General features: G+C 53.3%; 1 protein-coding gene across 1 annotated transcript; it reads right to left on the reverse strand.

Moving 5' to 3' along the window:
- Positions 1 to 1,809: 1,809 nt before the first annotated feature.
- Positions 1,810 to 16,806, reverse strand: MYBL2 (MYB proto-oncogene like 2). Its single transcript, XM_086474527.1, has 14 exons — positions 16,787 to 16,806; positions 15,957 to 16,050; positions 14,745 to 14,816; positions 14,274 to 14,366; positions 12,298 to 12,518; positions 11,981 to 12,137; positions 10,932 to 11,201; positions 9,378 to 9,764; positions 7,590 to 7,729; positions 6,516 to 6,615; positions 5,765 to 5,878; positions 5,097 to 5,213; positions 4,721 to 4,867; positions 1,810 to 2,561 (listed from the first exon to the last, which is right to left on the reverse strand). The coding sequence occupies exons 1-14, from the start codon at positions 16,804 to 16,806 to the stop codon at positions 2,433 to 2,435; spliced, it is 2,061 nt and encodes a 686-aa protein (XP_086330653.1). The 3' UTR covers positions 1,810 to 2,432.
- Between the last annotated feature and the right edge of the window lie 1,371 nt (positions 16,807 to 18,177).

Consider the following 18,177-nt stretch of genomic DNA (forward strand, 5'->3'; position numbering starts at 1 on the left):
AGCCAGGCCACAGGAGGGGATTCCTCTCCCACACCAGAGGCTCCTGGGACTCCTTCATCCTGGTCCTTCATTTAAAGATAAATTAAATTTCCAGGTTTCTCTTTGTGAATGAGGGTTGGGCAGCCTGAGAGAGCTGTGTTACTGCAGAGGCTTCAAACGGACAATAGCCACGGCACAGCCAGGGACAGGGAGTCCTGGACTGAGAGGAGTCTTCAGCAGAACTCCCTCCTGGAGTCTCTAGCTCCAGTCCAGAGACTCCACAGCCAGTGTGAAGTTCAACCTCTATGAGATTTTTAGCGGAAATAAAGCAGAGCATCCAAATTCACAGAAAAATGAAGCGAGTGGGGCCTTTTTTCCCCCCACCTGCAGAGCAGCGCTTATTCCTGAGCCCCAGGACAGCCAAACTGAGCTAGTAGCATCCACATCAGAAGGAGCTCGATTTTTCCAATTAAAAGCTAATTGTCTTTTTACTCATTAACTATGCTAGGCCTTGCTCATTTTCCTTGGTAATTTTCTGCCCCTCAATCTTTCCTAATAAGCACTCTACAATGCAGGACACCCGCGCTATCTGGATTTACAGCATCAGAGCAGCAGTTAATACTTCTCAGCCTCATAATCCTTTAATTTAGGGGTAGCTCCCAAACATATGTGCCAGGCTCACGCACCGATTTATTCTCCAGCAGACCCTGCCTGCTGATGACTCCCAACTCGCATCAGCTTCAGGAGAGAAATGCAATTCTGGGCTTGGTTTTGTAAAGGCACCCCGCGCAAGAACAGCCGAGCCTGCTAAATCCCAAGTGGAGAGGGCTGGTTTTATGACCGTTTCTCTTAAAATAACAACAGAATGGAAGCAGCTAAAGCCAGGCCTTCAGACAAGCGGTCCCCGCCGTCTTTCCAAAGCAAACATTGCCGCACTGAGAAACAGAAATAAAAATGACTTCACGGATTTGCTTTGGCCCCAAGCTTGTAGAAATGAAAAATGAGCTGGGTTTCTAAAACTCCCTTGTTTCCCAGGATCCAAAGTTTTATTAATAAGTTTGTCAGTAAGGATTTTTTTGACTCCATTTCCAATGTAAGCTGCAACCTGAGATTTATACAGCCCTGCTGTGTTTTACCACCTGCAAAGGGACTGGTCACAGGGCTGAGTGAACCCCCTCCCCACATCTTTGCTGCGCAGCCACCCCCAGCCAGAGGCAGATCTGCCACGATGGCTTTGATGGCTTGCAAAGGCCAGCACAGCCCTGAACACAGCTCACCCAAAGAGCTGCTCACATGCTGGTCTAACCAGCAAGTTGCTCTCCCGTTTTTCCTGCACCTTTCCAATTGCAAAGAGTTAACATATTGCTACAACCGCCTCATTTCACCCATGGCCACGTCAGAGGAGGACACCATACTACTGTCATCGCACTGGAACATGCGATGCGGCTACGTGGATGCAGCTTTTGGCTCCTAAGGACAGAAGAGGCTCTGCTACATCACACAGTCCTGATGCTCTTCTCCATTCCACCACTGTGGCCTCCATCCTCTCCTACAGCTTTGCAGAGATCCCAGCCACACTGAGCTCAAATACACTGTGGCATCTCCCCATAAAGTAGCCAAAATCATTTCTAAACAGCTGATGAAACTACTAAGGGTGTGGGAAAAACAATCCCATCCCCCTTACTGAGAGGCTACCAGGAATCCAGCAACTTGCCAGGAAAGATCCCACATGAAAACCAGTGCTTTGCTGCATCTCGCCACCCCGGCACAGCACTGCCTCCCTCTGAGCGCTGTGAGGCCCCGGGCAGAGTCAGAATCCGAGTGACAGGGTGATGTTAGCACCATTGTTTATTTGAAGAAGGAGCACAGCCCTGGGTAGAGGCACCCACCACCCCCCTTCTGCAGCGCAGCAGTACAAAACAGCCCCACAGGGAGCAAAGGGTCAGCTCCGAACACAGGTCAACCCAAAGCACATCTCCCAAGTGCACAACCATCTCCCTCCTCCTAGAGGGACCCTCCGTCCTTCAGGGAAAGACACAAGACGTGCAGGAACCTTCACAAAAGCCATTCCCGATGCACCAGAGCCGCCAGCACAAAATCCAGGCAGGCTGCGAGGCCGCTCTCCAGGTCCTGCTGCACCTGCTGCTCCAAGGTGGAACACAGCTGCGGGCTTCTACTTTTGCAGAACCCAGGTCTTGCAGAGAGGCACCTTGCTGTTAGCTCTCCAACCCTCCCTCGTTTGCCTTTCCACAGCAATTCCCAAACTTGCATTCCACACATTAGCCAGTTAGCCCAATTTATTACAATGTAGACCCACCTGGGAACAGGAGGAAAAAAATCCACACACACACACACTAAGGCCTGGCCAAGGATATTTTTTCCTATGGTTCCCCCTCCCCTCCGCTTATAAAAAAATTTTAAAAATAAAATTAAAAAAAAAGCAGAACAATCCTTCATGATAAGATTAAGGTCCTTGATGTGTGACTCTGTTTCAACACGCCCAAAAATTGTCGAGCTTTCTCCTGCATGAAGAGTTGGTCTCGGGTTCCACCACAGGCTACCGCTTTCCAAGCCCTGGTCATCTACACAGGGAAAAGAAAGCAGGTGTACAACACAGTTAAGGGAGAGGATAAACACAACGTCAACATCTTGGTTTAAGAGACTGCAAAACCAAATAAAACTAACAAACAACTATCTGTTACCCAAGGGAAACAACACTTTGGACTCAGGAGCGCCCATCTTGCAGCCAGGAGGAACTTGCACACTGCCAGTTACTCATCACAGCTGAGATGGTTGTTTCTATTAAAGGGGGGTTGTGTTCAGCAGTTTTGCAGGTGAGTGCTTCATTTCAGGACAGCCCACATGCCCTTTCAGGGCTTTCTCTTACTTGGCTTGAGACAAAAACCCCAAAGCACAAAACCACTAAGGCTTCTTGTGCTGAAGAGACTCCAGAGGGATGGAAGGAATTCAAGAACAGGTCTGGGATTTATTCCCCACCAGTTCAATTCCTACAGGAGCTGCTCAGCCCCGGGCCTAGAATTGTCAAAGACCATCCTTAACAGCAATTTGGTGCCTTCAGTTTCAGCAGAGCCCCGCAGCACACACAGAGCTGAACATCAGGTGTGCTTCCGTCACCGCGTGCAGAAAGGGCACCCACGAGGTGTTCCTGCTCTCCAGAAAACCCCCTGTGAATCCTCTGAGAAATGCAGCCAAGAGATACACAGTGCCCTGAACTGGAAACACCCGTTCACGTGCACTGCAAAGAACCAGAGCTCGGGCGGCAGCGTTTGCTCACAGTAACAATGTCCCACACAGCCACAGCACGGCTTTGGGGCTGATCTGGGCTCAGCCCACAGCTAGGTCGGCTTCCTTCATAAATAACTGCCTCTGCTGGCAACACCAGTCTGGCAGAATAAATCGTGAGCGCCCAGCAACACCGCAGACAGCTCTGCTGTCTTTGGGCAATGGGATTTCACTGCACACCTGTACTCTGTCACCACGCCAGCTGTCTTACTGTCACCTTTAAGTCACTCCCAAAGCTTAATTTATATGGATCTATTAGCTCTCAGAGCCATATGACCCTGCCTAGGACAGGAGGAGAAATGGAAGTGTTTAAGTAGGGTTTATTTGAGAAGGGGAAGGAATTACTCTGGCTGAGGAATACTTATTTATCAGAAGAAAGAGCTTTCACAACAGACAGCTCTAATCCAGGGACAGATACAACTTCCTCTCGCTGAAGCATTTCATGAAGACTGAGCCAAAGCCGCTCAGTGAAGACAACACTGCACCTGGGCTCTTCCTGGGATGTGAAAACACCCCCACATTAGCCCCCAGTTCCAGTTTCACCATCCACCAAGGCAGGCATGTATTTCCATTCTCCTTCAAGCAACCAGAGAACTCCCATGACTCTGCCCAAGCAAACACCTGCAAAATCATGGTCCAAATCCCCTTCCCTAAGCCAGGCTGCCTAACAAAGCAAGGATACCCCTCTCGTAACGCACCCTGCCTGCAAACTTACCAAGTGGTGAAGATTTTACAGAGAGCACAAGAAACTGTTCATGCACCAGAGGGCGCTTGCAGCTGCTGCGACTCCAGCACAACCCAGCTACAACTGCGGAGCGGAGGAACAGCACCACCCTCAGCACAAGGTGGCACGCTATCACCTAGAGCTCTGTTCTGCCCTGGATTCAGGTAAACAGCAGGATAAAGCCAGCCTGTGCTGCCTACGGCACACAGCCTTCATCACAACCTAGAAACCCGCTAAAAATCACAGGGGCGGGATATACCCTTCTGGTTAGCATTTATACAGCACTTCACAGACTTGCTACGCCCAGAGAAAGATAAGCCTACTGTGGTCCATCCAAGGAATGCTCCCTGGGAAAAGGAAGGGTTACTTCACTTCTGGGCCAATCATCCAAATTCCCTGATGGATCAGGACAGGTTGCAGGTTCCCATGAGGAAATCCAGGGTCAAACATGCTAAACAGGCCACAGCTCTGATCAACCTCGGGTCTTTGAGCCCCAGCAGGAGGGCAGGTTTGCAAAGAGACAGGAAGAAGCTGTAGTGCGACACTGCTGGCTCAGCATCTCCAAACCTTGGTGCAAAGACAGCCCTAACAGCATAGGGATGCCTGTGCAGGTGTGCACAGAGCTTCATCCCCTCGCTCCTCCTCCCGAGGAGGGACAAGGGCTGCACTACCAGCTAACCTCCTGACCGGGAGAGCAGTGGCTGCAGGGCTTACCGGTGCTGGTGGTCTGAAATGGCTCGGCATTTTCCTGTAGGACATTTTCTCTGGCTGCACTTGCACAAAGGCTCTGTTGAGCAAACCGCTGTCGTTCTTCCTGCCTGAGGAGCAAAGGTTCAGGGACCTCGACAGGAAATTCACAGGCTGCAAAGGAGGAAAAAAAGAAAAGTATAAGGGCACAAGTTAATTTGCCCTAACAGTACTGATGCTTGGCCTGGCCAAAAGGCCAGCTAACAAAGCCAGCCCTTCATCCACATTCACATGGACTGTCCAAAGGCAGCTGCAGGTGGAAAAGCTTCCACTGCTGCTTTGCACAGGGTTTCTTCGGAGCAGCAGCCAGCTCTACTCCTGCTCTGAGAGCAGCACCCCTCACCTGGGCTCTTTTGAAGCAGACAGTCTTGGGGAGGGCAGGCATATTCTGTGTCATATCTTCATCCACAATATCCAGGGCCAGAGACTTCCGGACCTTCTTGATGGGACTCCTGCGCAACTGGGGGGCACAGAAAAAACAGCGTCAGCATGAAACGACCGAGACAACTCCTGTTCTAAGGGCCCAGGGTGCACATCCAGCCCACGTCACCCCAGATCTGCGCTGCACCTGCACGTCAGGTAGAAGGAATCCTGCTGCCTTGCCCACCATAGGGCACAGCAGCTTCCAGTGCTCTCCTCCTGGCACCAGATTAGTGCTGTAGAAATGATGTGCCAATTTTCTGGATGTTATGAATAAGATGTAGCTTTTGATAGGGAAGAGTGGAGAGGGAATCTGAAGTACATGTTAGTTTTCCTAAATATTAGCAGGTGTCTCCTGTAGGTTATGGACACAGCATCTCCTAGCATGTCCTGAGTTCAGCATAAACCAGGACGCAGCTGGCCATGTTTTAAGCAGGCCTTAACCTCAGGCACCTCTTGCTGATTAAAAGGCAGCAGCCACAGGCCAAAAACTTTTTGGCATCAACAGCAGGATGAACAAAACCAACCAAAACAGCCCTCCACAGCACAGGGCAGCTCAGCAGCAGGTTCTAGATGCAAAAATCGGCTCACCCCTTGTTTCCTCTTCTGTTTCTCAGGCTTCACATCATCCTCTATGATAAGTTCGATGCCAGCTTCACTTCGGAGTACCTCTTTCAAGTCTTCTTCCAGGTGAGGAGTCTGGGGCTGGTGTGAAAAGGAAGACAGAGAGCACAAGACAGTCAAAATTTGTATGCTGGGCAGACTCGCAAATATTTCCCTCAAGGAATAAAGGGGTCACGGGATCCCACAGTGGGAGGACGAACACAAAACCAACTTATTTCCCAGCTGGAAAATAGATGACAAGATTTCTGCTAGCCTGACAAATCTACACAATCTCCAGGCATGAGACACTCTTATGAGCTGAACCCCAGATGTGCCATCAAGAGACCAGTATGCACAGAAGGCCTGAGATACTGGAAACTGCCATCCCCACAACACCTGCATAAAGAGACTCAGTTCCTTGGGGGTGCCTAGGGAGATCGTTTCCTCGCTTCTCCTTAAGGTCAGCAGCAGCCAAGCACTGCAGCCTGATTCAAGGGCAGGTTTTGGCACTTTTGGGTGGTTTACAGAGGAGCTAAAAGTCCTGTGGTTACTTACCACAACGTGTTCACCATGACAAGGTTCTCTTCACCCCCACCCCCTCAGCCTGGCACTACCAAACTGTACTTTGGTATGGCACAGATACCAGTTGGCTCACAGCTCCACTGCAACCTACCCCATGTCCGGTTTGCAGGCATTACGCTTCTGCCATGGACAACCAGCAGACCTGCCCAATACTTACCAGTGGCCTAATTGGTCCATATTTCTCCAGGGCATTTTTGAAAGGCGTGGGGGTGTGAGGAGTGTTGTCCACCACGTACTTCTGATCTGGTGTGACAAATCTGGAAGTAGAGAGAGGGAAGGACAAAGGATCAGACATGCTGTAACCCACACAAAGTAACCCCCATCCTTCCAAGCCCTCTCACTACACGAGCCACCTGCAGTCTCACGTGGCAGCAGCAGAAGCCACCTGCCTGGACTGTTCCTGGGGTGCAAGCGGGGCAAGGCACAGAGGAGCCTTTAGTGGAGAAAACATCCTTCGGACACGCCAGCTATGCTGCTCCACCCTGTGAGCTACCAAGCACACTCTTCAGAGAGCAGACAGCACCCTGACACAGGCAAACCTTACTCTGCAGTGCTTCTGCTGGCAGATCTACTCAGGCCCAGCCTGGGCTGGTGACAGTCACAGCTGGACCAGCAGGAGTCCTGGGTGCAAACGCACTTTGAGCAGCCAAGCCAGCTCACACCGCCTGGACAGGGGAGCTGCTCTGCACCATGCCAACAACAGAGCAGCTTTGCTAGCACAGCCAGCACCTCCAACCACTGCGCTGCTTCAGTCCGCCAGCAGAACACTCCCCATGCAGACCACCCCTTCTCGCCTGCCCGGTACAGAGCCTTGGGTAACCATCACCCTGGACTGCCCCTCAGGTCAGGCAAAGCCGAGGGTGCAGAGCTAAAGGGATGATCTGAAGAGCTCTTGCTGAGGAAATCCAATCCCTTCCCTGCTGGCACAGGGCTCACAGCACAGAAACGTTTCCCAAAGACGGGCATAAAAGGCAACAGCCCACCCAGCAGCTGAGCACAACAGTGGTCACTTGGCTGTAGCCCGAGCCAGATGGGACGCTTGCTCCCTGCAGCTCAGAAAGGAGCTGTCTTTGGGGGGAAACACTGATTTAAGGAAACCCCCAGCCTGCCCTGCCCTTCTCTCTGTAGTGCCAGTACAAGCACTAGGGGAGGAATGTTTGAATTGGACCAGACTCCTGGGTGGAAAAGGATGCTGCTCAGGTGGGGATGGGGAAGGAGGAAAAGGACTTACGCTGAGTTCTTCTGGAGCAGAGGGGTCTTGTCCCTGTGCAGAGGGGTGGTGACAATCACCTTCTGACTGCACACAGGCGTGGAGGTCAGAGATGGGTTCTCCAGTTCTAGTGTATCCTGTTTGGTCCAAAAGTTTAAGAACTGCACAGCACAGGAAAGAAAGAGAAGACACTCAGTCTCAAGCATCCCAGCACAGTATCACAAGTCACTACTTTTTCCTAAATACGTGGGAAAACCTCAAGTAGGGACAATCTTCCCATACCAAGTGGCACAAGAGGGATCTGTCCCAGTAAAAACCAGGATGACTCTTGTGGACTCATACAGTCCTGTACATTGACACACAACTGAAAATTGCCAGAAAGTCCCTCACACCTATAAAGGTTATTCACTTCACCTAAGGGATGAGATGATAGGACTACAAGCAGCTACCGGGTGGGAGACAAGTTTCTCCTCGCACTGGTCCAGATAAGGCCAAGCAAAATGGTGAAGGAGGGATAACGCCAGCCCAAAGGTCTATTCTGGTTGGCAAACGTGAGGGAAGTACACGTAACACAACAGTGTCCAAGTTAACAGATTTTGCATTGATCTGTCTTCAGCCTGAACTGTGAGAAAACGACAGACTGTCTCATTTCTGCTAGGATTTTGCTTCACAACAGCTAATAGTGACAACCTTACCCTCCATAACGGGTGAGGTTTGTACCCAAGAACCTATCAGGAGAGAAGAGCTCTTGTGTGTCACAATCACTGATGGCTGAAGCTCAGCCCAAGAGGCAGGACATGCTGTTTTCCTTCTCAGATTCACTCCAGACCTTCCAGTCTTTTACACTCTATAAAGCTGCACATTTCAGGTCCTGCTCCGATTTCCCAGTTCTTGCTGGCCTTATGTTCAAGGTCCACCTGAACCTGTGCGTCAGACCGTCCTGTGGTGCTCTCCCATGTGCCACCCAGGGCTGCAGAAACAGCAGAAATAAAGGCCTGGAAGGCACAGGTAGACAGTGTCTGAACAACAGAGAAGTTGTTTGAACCGTGCTGGAGAAGGCAGTAACGCAGCAGCGTTTATTCTGTTTTATAGGCAGAACTCCATCACATCGACATATGAGACACTAGTGGGTTTGAATACCACAGTGCTCCAAGTTGATGTATGCTGGGGACCACGTGTGCACACGTGTGTGGACGCTGTAGGAGTCATGACAAAGGCTGGAAGATCCTGAGTCTGTTTTACAAAGAAGACAAGCCCAGGAGCATTTTTCCTAAGCACAGCAACTCAGAGATCTGCACAAGGCGTGTGCTGCCAAGCCTGCCTGCATGACTTAACTGGAAATGAACAGGGAAAGCCACTTTTCACTGTTGCCACTCTGCTATCCACAGCTGGGGCAGCAGTGCCCTGGGGACAGGAGCACTGTGCTCTCCAGTGATCCCGGAGCAGGCAGGAACGTAGATCTGCACAGTGGTGCTCCTTCCTAAGAGCAAGCACATGCCCTGCCCATCACACATGGCAGCTGGGCTTCCCCGACGCTGCAAGCACTCCCAGAGGCAGCCACACGCTGCTGCTCCCACAGGAAGGGCAGCGCTGAAGACAAGCAGCGCCAGAACCCAGCTCTGCACCTTGTTTTAGCAAAGGGACACACCCTGTGCACTGCCTCATTCGAGGAAGGAGAAACACAAAACTGGCAAGAGCTGATGGCAATAAATGGCACCAAAGCAAGCAGACAGAGCGCTAATATGCTTATTAGCTCACGACCAAGCCCAAGCAGAGGAGCCCAGGTGGGACTCCTCCACTGCTCCATACCTGAGATGGAGAGAAAGGCAGTGTCTTGACAGGAGTGCTCTTGGGCGTCATGGTGTTGCAGGAGTCAAGGAAGGAAAGGCTGGTGCTGGTGGCGTTCTCCGTGACAGGGGAGAGGGAGATCTTCCTCTTCTTCTGCCTCTTCAGCACAGAGGGCGGGGTGCCAAAGCTCGCCTCTGCATGCGGAGAGATGGGGATGAGCTCCCCCTTGCTGCTCTTGCTCAGGTCAGAGATGGTGTGGCCGTCCAGGCGGTACTCAGTCACATTGGGCAGGGACGGTGATGGCTTGCTGGGGGTTTGCCTCACCAGACTGCTGCTGTTACTGCTGCTGCCAGCGGAGGGCTCCTCGGGCAGGTCAAACTGGGTCAGATCACACCATCCATCTGGGTCCTGCACACAAGGGAAACCATCAGATGCAGCCCAGGAAGGAAAGCTGAGCAACCGACAGATGAACTGCGAGGGGAAATAACTGGGTGTGTGATACTGCACCAGCTTTTGCAAGGAGCCTGGCTAGAAGAGAGCTCAAGCCCTCCTCCCCTCTGCTGCCAGCCCAGCTGAGAGCCAGACCAGGAACTGACCCAGCTGAAAGTGGGGCAGATTTTTCTGTTTACGCAAGCTTGGTTTCCCAGTTCAGTTCACAGCACAGCTGCACAAACAGCTGCACCCCCACTCAGAGGGGACAAAAAAAGCAGCTGGGGATAGGTCTGGGGACAGGGGCTGAATTAAGCGACTGTGACCCAACACCAAACCACAGTCCTGGGCACAGCAACGCAGCTGGGCACAGGGCTCTGCTGTAACTCGCACTGCCAAAAGATTACAAATAACCAGACCAGTTCAGAGCTCTGCTGTTTCACGGCTCAACCCCACCAACAGCCAAAGTACCACACACACGTAGGCCATTACAGATGGGCCATTAAGCCTTGGGCACAGACTCTCTGCCCTCCTATACACATGCAAAGTGGATCCTTCACAGATAATCAGCTCATAAGCTCCTCGGGCAGGGTGGAGGCTGCAGCGACATTTCCCTCCAATGGCAGCAAAGTGCTCTGTTAAAATTACTAGTTTCAGTGAAGCTACCTCCACTGAAAGCAAATGGTGGCATCATCCCAGTGTGAAGAGGTCTGTCCTGCATACTACAAGTGGGCCTGGCCTATTCCCAGTCTGTCCAGTCTTATGCAGTCCCATAACAGGAGAGAAAGGAAAGCCCATGAGCACAGGCCTGAGCTGTTCTGAAAAGGAGAGCTGGGGACATCTGGCTGATAAAGAAGGGCTTGAGATCAGGTTTGCCAGCATCTTCAGCTTCCTACAACACCAGAGCCCATGCACAAGGACACCAACGTAGGGGAATTTCAAAGCCCAGAGCAATACTGGCAGAGCTGGAAAGGCCTCATCCAACCCTCCAAAAGAGACGGTGGGAAGCCACAAGCCAACGACAGACCTAGCCCTCCTCAGGGTGCCCGTGGCGATGAGCAAGGGGTCCCAGTAAGTTCACTCAAGAGAAAAGGGTGGGGATCAGTCTCCCTACACTAGCTGGAGGAGCAAGGGTCTGTTACTTACGGATTCAATCATGTCCAGAGCTTCATTGAAGGCTGGCACAGATGTTGGGTACAAATAGTTGGTAGCTTCAACGACCCATTTGTACGGTGATGTCGCAAATGAAGAGGCATCCTCGGGCACCACATCATCTGGGGTCCCCTCAACGTTATGCTCTGCCAGTTCAGCAGCTGGCAGCCCTGAGGGTAACTCCTGCACACCTGTAATGTCCTCATCGCTGACATCCTCTTCCTTTATTTCAGAGATATCGACTGGCCAGTTTGTCAGGACGTTCTTTGTGCATACAACAAAGAAAGTCCAACCGTTAGTAGAAACCGAGGGACCAATGTCAAGTCCTGGGGACAAAAAGCAAGGGTCCCTCGATGCATTCATTCAGCTCTGCCTGCTCTCCTACCTGCCATTCAGTTTGATTCACGTCCCCGTTCTCCCTCACTGCTCTGTCCCATACACCATCTGAGCAGGAGTCCATGCAACATAACGAGCACAGGACTGTTTAACTGAAGATTTCACTTAATGGTATCCCATGAGAAAGTTGAACAAAGGCTGAGCAGGTAGCACTAATTCTGCATTTCCTACTTCCCAGGACCCTGCCTTTGAAAACTATATGCTTTCCTCATGAAAAAATAATTGGGCGTACCTCCCCCGCTCCCTTTTTTAGAGGAAAGGAACACAATACCTCTCCACCATGCCCCTCACACTGTCTGGAGCAGCCTCCTCCCACCAGCAACAGCACAACGAAGCCAAAAAAATCTTTGGTCTCCAAGGCAGACCTGATGCTGGGACTGGCAAGATAACAGCACTAGCAGACTGCTGTCCTCCGCCTGGTTAACACTCTCACGACTCACATTACACCTCTAGCTCCTGGAGGGAAAGATCCCCCAAGAGTCAGTCTCTTGCAGAAGGCTGGGAGACGGCCCAGCTGTCTACGTAGACACCAAGCTGTGGCAAAGGCAGTCTGAGAGACAGCAGAGGGGTGGATGAACAGTTCTGATACGCATTAGCGGCGCAGGGGACTGACCCAGCTGCCTGCTGCAAATGTGCCGGTGCAGTACCTGGCTCCCAGCTCCCGTTTGACTTTGGCTCTCCTTGTCATCCACCTCCACGACCAAGTACAGTGACTTGGACTCCTTAGTTTCATTCAGGAAGCCTCCTGTGTCCACCTTCCGCTTGATGGTAGAGTTCCAGTGATTCTTCACAGCATTGTCGGTCCTGCAGAGAAAGCAGAAGGAAATACAAATCACCATTTACACCAGCTTTAAAGCACAGCTAACAGTTCCTACATGCTCTCCAGCCCCATCCTGTGAGCCCAACACACGAATCTCCACGGACCACCCAGCTGTGAAGGCACCAGTGAGCAAAGAGGTCCTACCTCCCAGGCAGCAGCTTGGCAATCTCCGCCCAGCGATTCCCCAGGACCTTGTGGGCCTCAAAAATGATGCGATCCTCCTCCTCTGTCCACGAGGACTTCTTCACCTCAGGGTTCAGGTGGTTATGCCAGCGTTCCCGACACTGCTTCCCTAACCGCCCTTTCAGGTGCTTGGCTATCAGGGTCCATTGTTTGGTGCCATATTTTTTAACCAGTTCAATTACCTTTGAAGAGAGCAGGAGGGAAATAAGGAAATGGAATAAAGGAGGGGAAGGTCAATAGTGTCATCTTCATGCTTTGCTCTTCACCTCTCTTGGGACCAGGTAAGGGCAGACAGAGAAAGGTCCCTTAGGAGAAAAAGCTGGAGGGATCCAGCACTGACAATCAGGTATACCAACACTTGGGAGAGCAATGATTCAGCCGAATTTCTGGAAGAGGCTGTCTCCATGCAGACGTTTTGCCACATGGCACCTACGAACGCAGACGACAGCTCACAGAAGATGGGGCAGAGACTAGCAGGTGCACCAGGGGCAGAGGGGCCCAGATTCAGAAACACGCGCCCATTTCTGAGCGAGGGCCAAGTCCCACGTGCTCCAAGACTCCTCTGCCCTCCCTCCTGTCAAGGACCTGGCCGCAGGACAACAGTCCCCACCAGCTCTGCACTGGTCTGCCCACTGGGCGCAGCCCCCCTTTAACAGCGTGCTGCACCAAGGACATGCCAGGGCTGCAGCTCCATGCCCTGATAGCACCAGGATGCACAGTGAGAGCTCCAAAGCTTAAACAAGCCATATTCACCCAAGAGCCATGCACTTCACCACTTCGCCTTCACCCAGGGCTTTGTCACCGCTGCCTGACGCTCAGTGCAAATGCTCAAATGCTTCTGGGCATGGAATCTGTTCTGAGGCCCTGCAATATGTCCACGGCAGTGTCAGGATGAAACAATCTACTGCTTGCAATGTTCAGCTCATCAAAGCCTGAGAGGAGGCTGAAGGGCTCCCAAAGAGCATTTCTACCCTGGCCAGCTGTGCCCAGCTGAAAGGCGTAGGTCGACAGCTAATGCTCACAGTGCTCTTGGCCCATAACCAACATCCCTACTGCAGACTCCTGACTATCAAGCACAGACAAATGGACTGAACACACCAAACTGAGGCACGGGCCAAGAAGGTGGACTGCTTGCAGGGCAAAGCAACATGTAGTGTCAGGAGGAGAAAGCTGGAGCCCAGCGTGGCCAGGATGGGTATGCTGGCAGTCACCCAAAAGGCAGGGGAAAGGAAGCAGCAACTGCTCTGCTGTAGGAAGGTGGAAGGACATCAGGAGAAGCTTTGTTAGGATGTGCTTGACATAACAGAGATTGGAGGTAAAAGGGACTGTAACAGCTTGTAACGGGACCAAAAGGGAAAGAAATGAGGGAGCAGAAGCGTTACAGAGAACCTGACAAACTAGGACATTTTACAGCAGAATACCTTGGTAAAAGTAGGAATTCCTTCCAACTTTCCTTAAGCACATCAAGATGATGAGTGTCTGAGCTGGCCCCTCAGCTCCCTCTGGAATCAGCAGAGAAACAGGGCTGCAGAACTCATGGTTCACCTAGCCAACCTCAGACATCCACAGTCTGTCTACCGTGGCACAGGAAATGCCAGCTTTATTTTCTCTTAGGTCCAGCATGGCCAGGTCAGGCGGAGATCTGCCAGCAGGCAGATGAATTAATTCTCTTTTCTGCTCTGTCCCTTGGCAGCCCACTGCAGCATTACTGTGTGAAAGGGAGAAGGCATCTAGCTGAAGAGGCCTAGACCTGCTCCTGCACATCACAACCATGGCTGCATTTGGCTGCTCAGAACAGCTCAGAGTGCTGCTCTCACAGGTATCCACCCCTGGAAAGTATTACCCACATTTTACAGAAAGACCCGAGGGTCTGATACCTCCATCCTCTCTGCAGACATTCACAGGGCAATACTTCAATCCTCTCAGCCCTGACTTACCTTTTGGTCCTCCTCTTTGGTCCAAGGGCCCTTAACTAAGTCTGGATTCAACACTCTCAGCCACCGGTACTGACACTGCTGATCGCTGCGGTTCTGAATAGGGATGAGAACAGCCATGCATTAGACCGGAGGCTCCAAAAGCCCCTACAGCCACAGCCGTCCCCACACACACAGGCTGCCCCACGGAAAACCTGCAGAAGCACATAGAGAACACATACGACTAGGGCACTGGGTACAGAGACAGGAACCTCAATTTCTCACCCCAGCTCCAACAGACTTGCCCTCGACAGCCCTCTCTACAAGCAGGATGTCTCCCTGCCCTGAAGGAGCACCGTTTCACAGCCTGGAGCTGCAGTCACAGAACAGAGTCCCACAGTACAAGGTGCTGCACAGACGCAGAGAACCAGCGCAAGAGGCACGAGGAGCAACATGCAAACACTACGATTTCCCAGCAGGCAAGGGGTCACTTACAGGAAAGTGACTGGCCAGGAACTTCCAGTCATTCTGCCCATAATGTCTTACTAACATCTTCAGCTGCTCATCCTGCAAAGAATAAAGACATCCACTTTCACATACACTGAGACAACACACACCACAAGCACCCCTGAGCTGACAGCATCAGAAGAACAAGCTAGATATTTTGGACTGTCAAGGAGGTTTTTCTGACATTCTCCATTCAGGGAGGCAGGTAGCTCACACCATCCTTCAGCAGCACTCCAGGCTGAAGCCCCACTGGAACAGGCCATTTGGTTCTAGGCTCTGTACTAGGGCTAGCTCAAACAATAAGCACAAAGCAAGAGCTTGGCTCTGTTCCAGTACAGTCTGGTTCAAACCCTGTGGCCAAGGCTATCTGCTTATCCAGCCCCAGTACACCCCTCACCAAACCATCCATCTCCCAGCCCAGCCACTGCTTTTGCCTGGCCAAGAAAGCTGACAGGTCTAAGTATATCACTACCATCTTTCAGGGCTATGAGGCTCTACAGCACTTCTTCCACAAACCCCGCTACAGCCCAGGTGTGCCTGCTTACAGCTCATAAAAAGGCTGCTACAAGTGTCCTTGCTTGTGTGCGCTGGCTGGGCACAGAGGAATGAAATAATTCCCTGCCCAGTGCGAGCTTGAGGCTTTGATCCCTGCACAAAGACCGCCTTACTTGGTGTTCAGACCCCAGGGGAGACAGGACATCTTTTAGTTTTCACACAGAATAAAGATTATGGAGGAATTGGGAGGAGGGATAGAATATCCCAGCTCATTTCAGGCTCTCAGCCAGAATGAGTAAGCCATGATCCAAACAGTCCCAACGCTCCATGCTTTTGCTAGAAAAAAAGGGAGAGCATTTCCACTGTGCAATTCAGCTTGCTAGAGGCCTCAGCCACCCTCTGGAATGCTCACAAGAACGCTGCAGGCAGCAGATGACTTACTCAGGGCTCACATGTTTAAGCTAAAGTGGCTAGAGCTCTTGTTCTCCAGGCTACACTTCAAACTCCCCTGAATCTCCTAGCCTCACTGAGACCTCAGCTCACATCAGCAAAAGAGACACATGGTCTTCCCCAACGGCAAGACAGCAGGACATGGTGCTGTAGCCAGCAGGTGAGGACTTGGGTGGAGGCACCTGGGCCCCAGGTGCCATACCAGAGGCCTACCGCAAGGCACCTGCTCTCTCTCAGCAAATATCAGGCTCTCACCTCTTCGTGTGTCCACTTGACTTTGCACCTGCCATCCCGCTGCTCCGGCACATCCGAGTCGGTATCCTGGTAATGCAGCTCATCCTGATCCTCACTAGAGATGAATGAACAAAAATTGTCATTTCCACCTCTGATAAAAATGAAGCAGAGGGAACAACCTCCACCACAAGGAGCAGAGCTCCAGATCTATTCTCTTCCAGCACAGAGCCTCAACACCTCAAGGCATTCACTCAGACACCCCAGGTTTAAAAGAGTCCCTCAGCTTTGGACTCCCGGTGCACGCTAGCAATTTTTATGCTGCCAAAAGCAGAGGAAGGAGCATTTCCCTTGGTTTCTGCTGCCTTCTGTCTCTCTGGAAGGACTTTGCGTTTAAAGACTGGCACCATTTCCCCTCCTTACAGCTCACCAGACTCCCGGATTGCTGGAGTAAAAAAAAAGGACACAAGAAGCAGCCAGGAAGCAGCAAGTGCTGGAAAAGCAGCCCCGAAGGGCTCTGCACAGCACCCCCAGGAACCCCCCGGCCTGCTCTGTCACCCCCTGCTCCCGAGCAGGCAAAGCCAGGCCCGCGCCCAGCTCCCGGGCAGAGCCAAAAGGAGCCTTTAGAGCGGCGCCCGCAGAACGGAGGACCCGGGGGTGCGGAGCCGCGGCCCTGCCTGCGGCCCGCCGTCCCGCTGCCCGGCCGGAGAGCGGGAACGGGCCGTCCGGCGGCGAGGATCCCGCAGGGGGTGCCCGGAGCTGCCCGCACCCCCCTTCCCCCCCCCCGCACTGCGCCGGCGGGAAGGCGCGGGGCCGACCCCCGAGCCCGCCGTGGCGGCGGGGGCTGCACTCACCCGCGGCTGCGGCGCGCCATGGCGGGGCCGGGGCCGGGCGGCGGCGGCACTTTCCTATCTCGCGCCAACGGCGCCCCCCGCCCGCGCGGGGCCGGGCCGCGCATGCGCCCTGCCACCTCCCGCCCGCACAAAGAAGCGCGCGCGGGAGGGCGCCCGCCCGCCCCGCCCCGCCCCCGGGGAGCCTCCGCCGCCCTGAGGGACCCCCCTGCCCGGGGCTGCCGGCTGCGGCTGCTCGGGGGGTCCCTTCCCCCTCAGGTCACCCCCACCCCTGTAAACCCGGTGCAGCCCTCGGCAACGCGGCTCCGGGGCTCACCGAGACCCCCTCAGGCCACGGCTCTGCGGAGCCCCGGGAGGGGGTTTGCTTGTGCCCCAGCACTGCCGCGGCCACCGCACGCCACGGCCAGCCGGCCACGGGACACAGGACCCCCCTCTCCCGGCACTCGCCTCCCACCAAAACGGGCCAAAACTAGGCAAATCGAAAACCAGCCGGGCACTAGGGGGCCCCCGGAGGAGAGCGGAGGTCTGGCGCTTCCCAGAAGAGGCAGGGGGCGATCGGGCGGCCCGGCTCGGCCCCCGCTGCGCCCCGCGGCCGGGCAGCGGCACTGTCACCCCGCGCACGGAGAGAGCGGCCGGAGCAGCCGCCCCGGCCACAGCCGGTCCCGAGGACGCCAGCGCTTTGTGCACGGGCATTGTCACGGAATCGTCAGGTTGGAAGAGACCTCTAAGGTCATCAAGTCCAGCCGTCTACCTCGCACCACCGTGGCCACTAAACCATGTCCCAAAGCACTGCATCAACACGTTTTTTGAAGACCTCCAGGGATGGTGACCCAACCGCTTCCCAGGCCAGCCTGTTTCAGTGCTTGACAACCGTTTCGGTGAAGCAATTTTTCCTAATGTCCAATCTAAACCTCCTCTGGTACAACCTGAGGCTGTTTCCCCTTGTTCTGTCACTTGTTATCTGGGAGAAGAGATTGACCCTCACCTCACTACAACCTCCTTTCAGGTAGTTGTAGAGAGCGATGAGGTCTCCCCTCAGCCTCCTCTTCTCCAGGCTGAACACCCCCAGTTCCCTCAGCCGCTCCTCACAGACCTGTTCTCCAGACCCCTCACCAGCTCCATTGCCCTTCTCTGGACCCGCTCCAGCACCTCAGTGTCTTTCTTCTTCGCTGGCCCCAGTGAAGGGCCCAAAACTGCAGATGGTATTTGAGGTGCAGCCTCACCAGCGCTGAGCACAGGGGCACGATCACCTCCTTGCTCCTGCTGGCCATGATATTGCTGATACAGAAATTTTGGGTTCCTGCCATCCTCACTCTGCCTGTGCACACACGCCTGCCAGTGCCCCCACCTTATCTGTAATGTCCACGTTCAGCCTGTGCACAGGGATGCTCCTG

The sequence above is a fragment of the Leptosomus discolor genome, chromosome 17 (genome assembly GCF_034619465.1).
Source record: "Leptosomus discolor isolate bLepDis1 chromosome 17, bLepDis1.hap2, whole genome shotgun sequence".
Taxonomy (NCBI): Eukaryota; Metazoa; Chordata; class Aves; order Leptosomiformes; family Leptosomidae; genus Leptosomus; species Leptosomus discolor.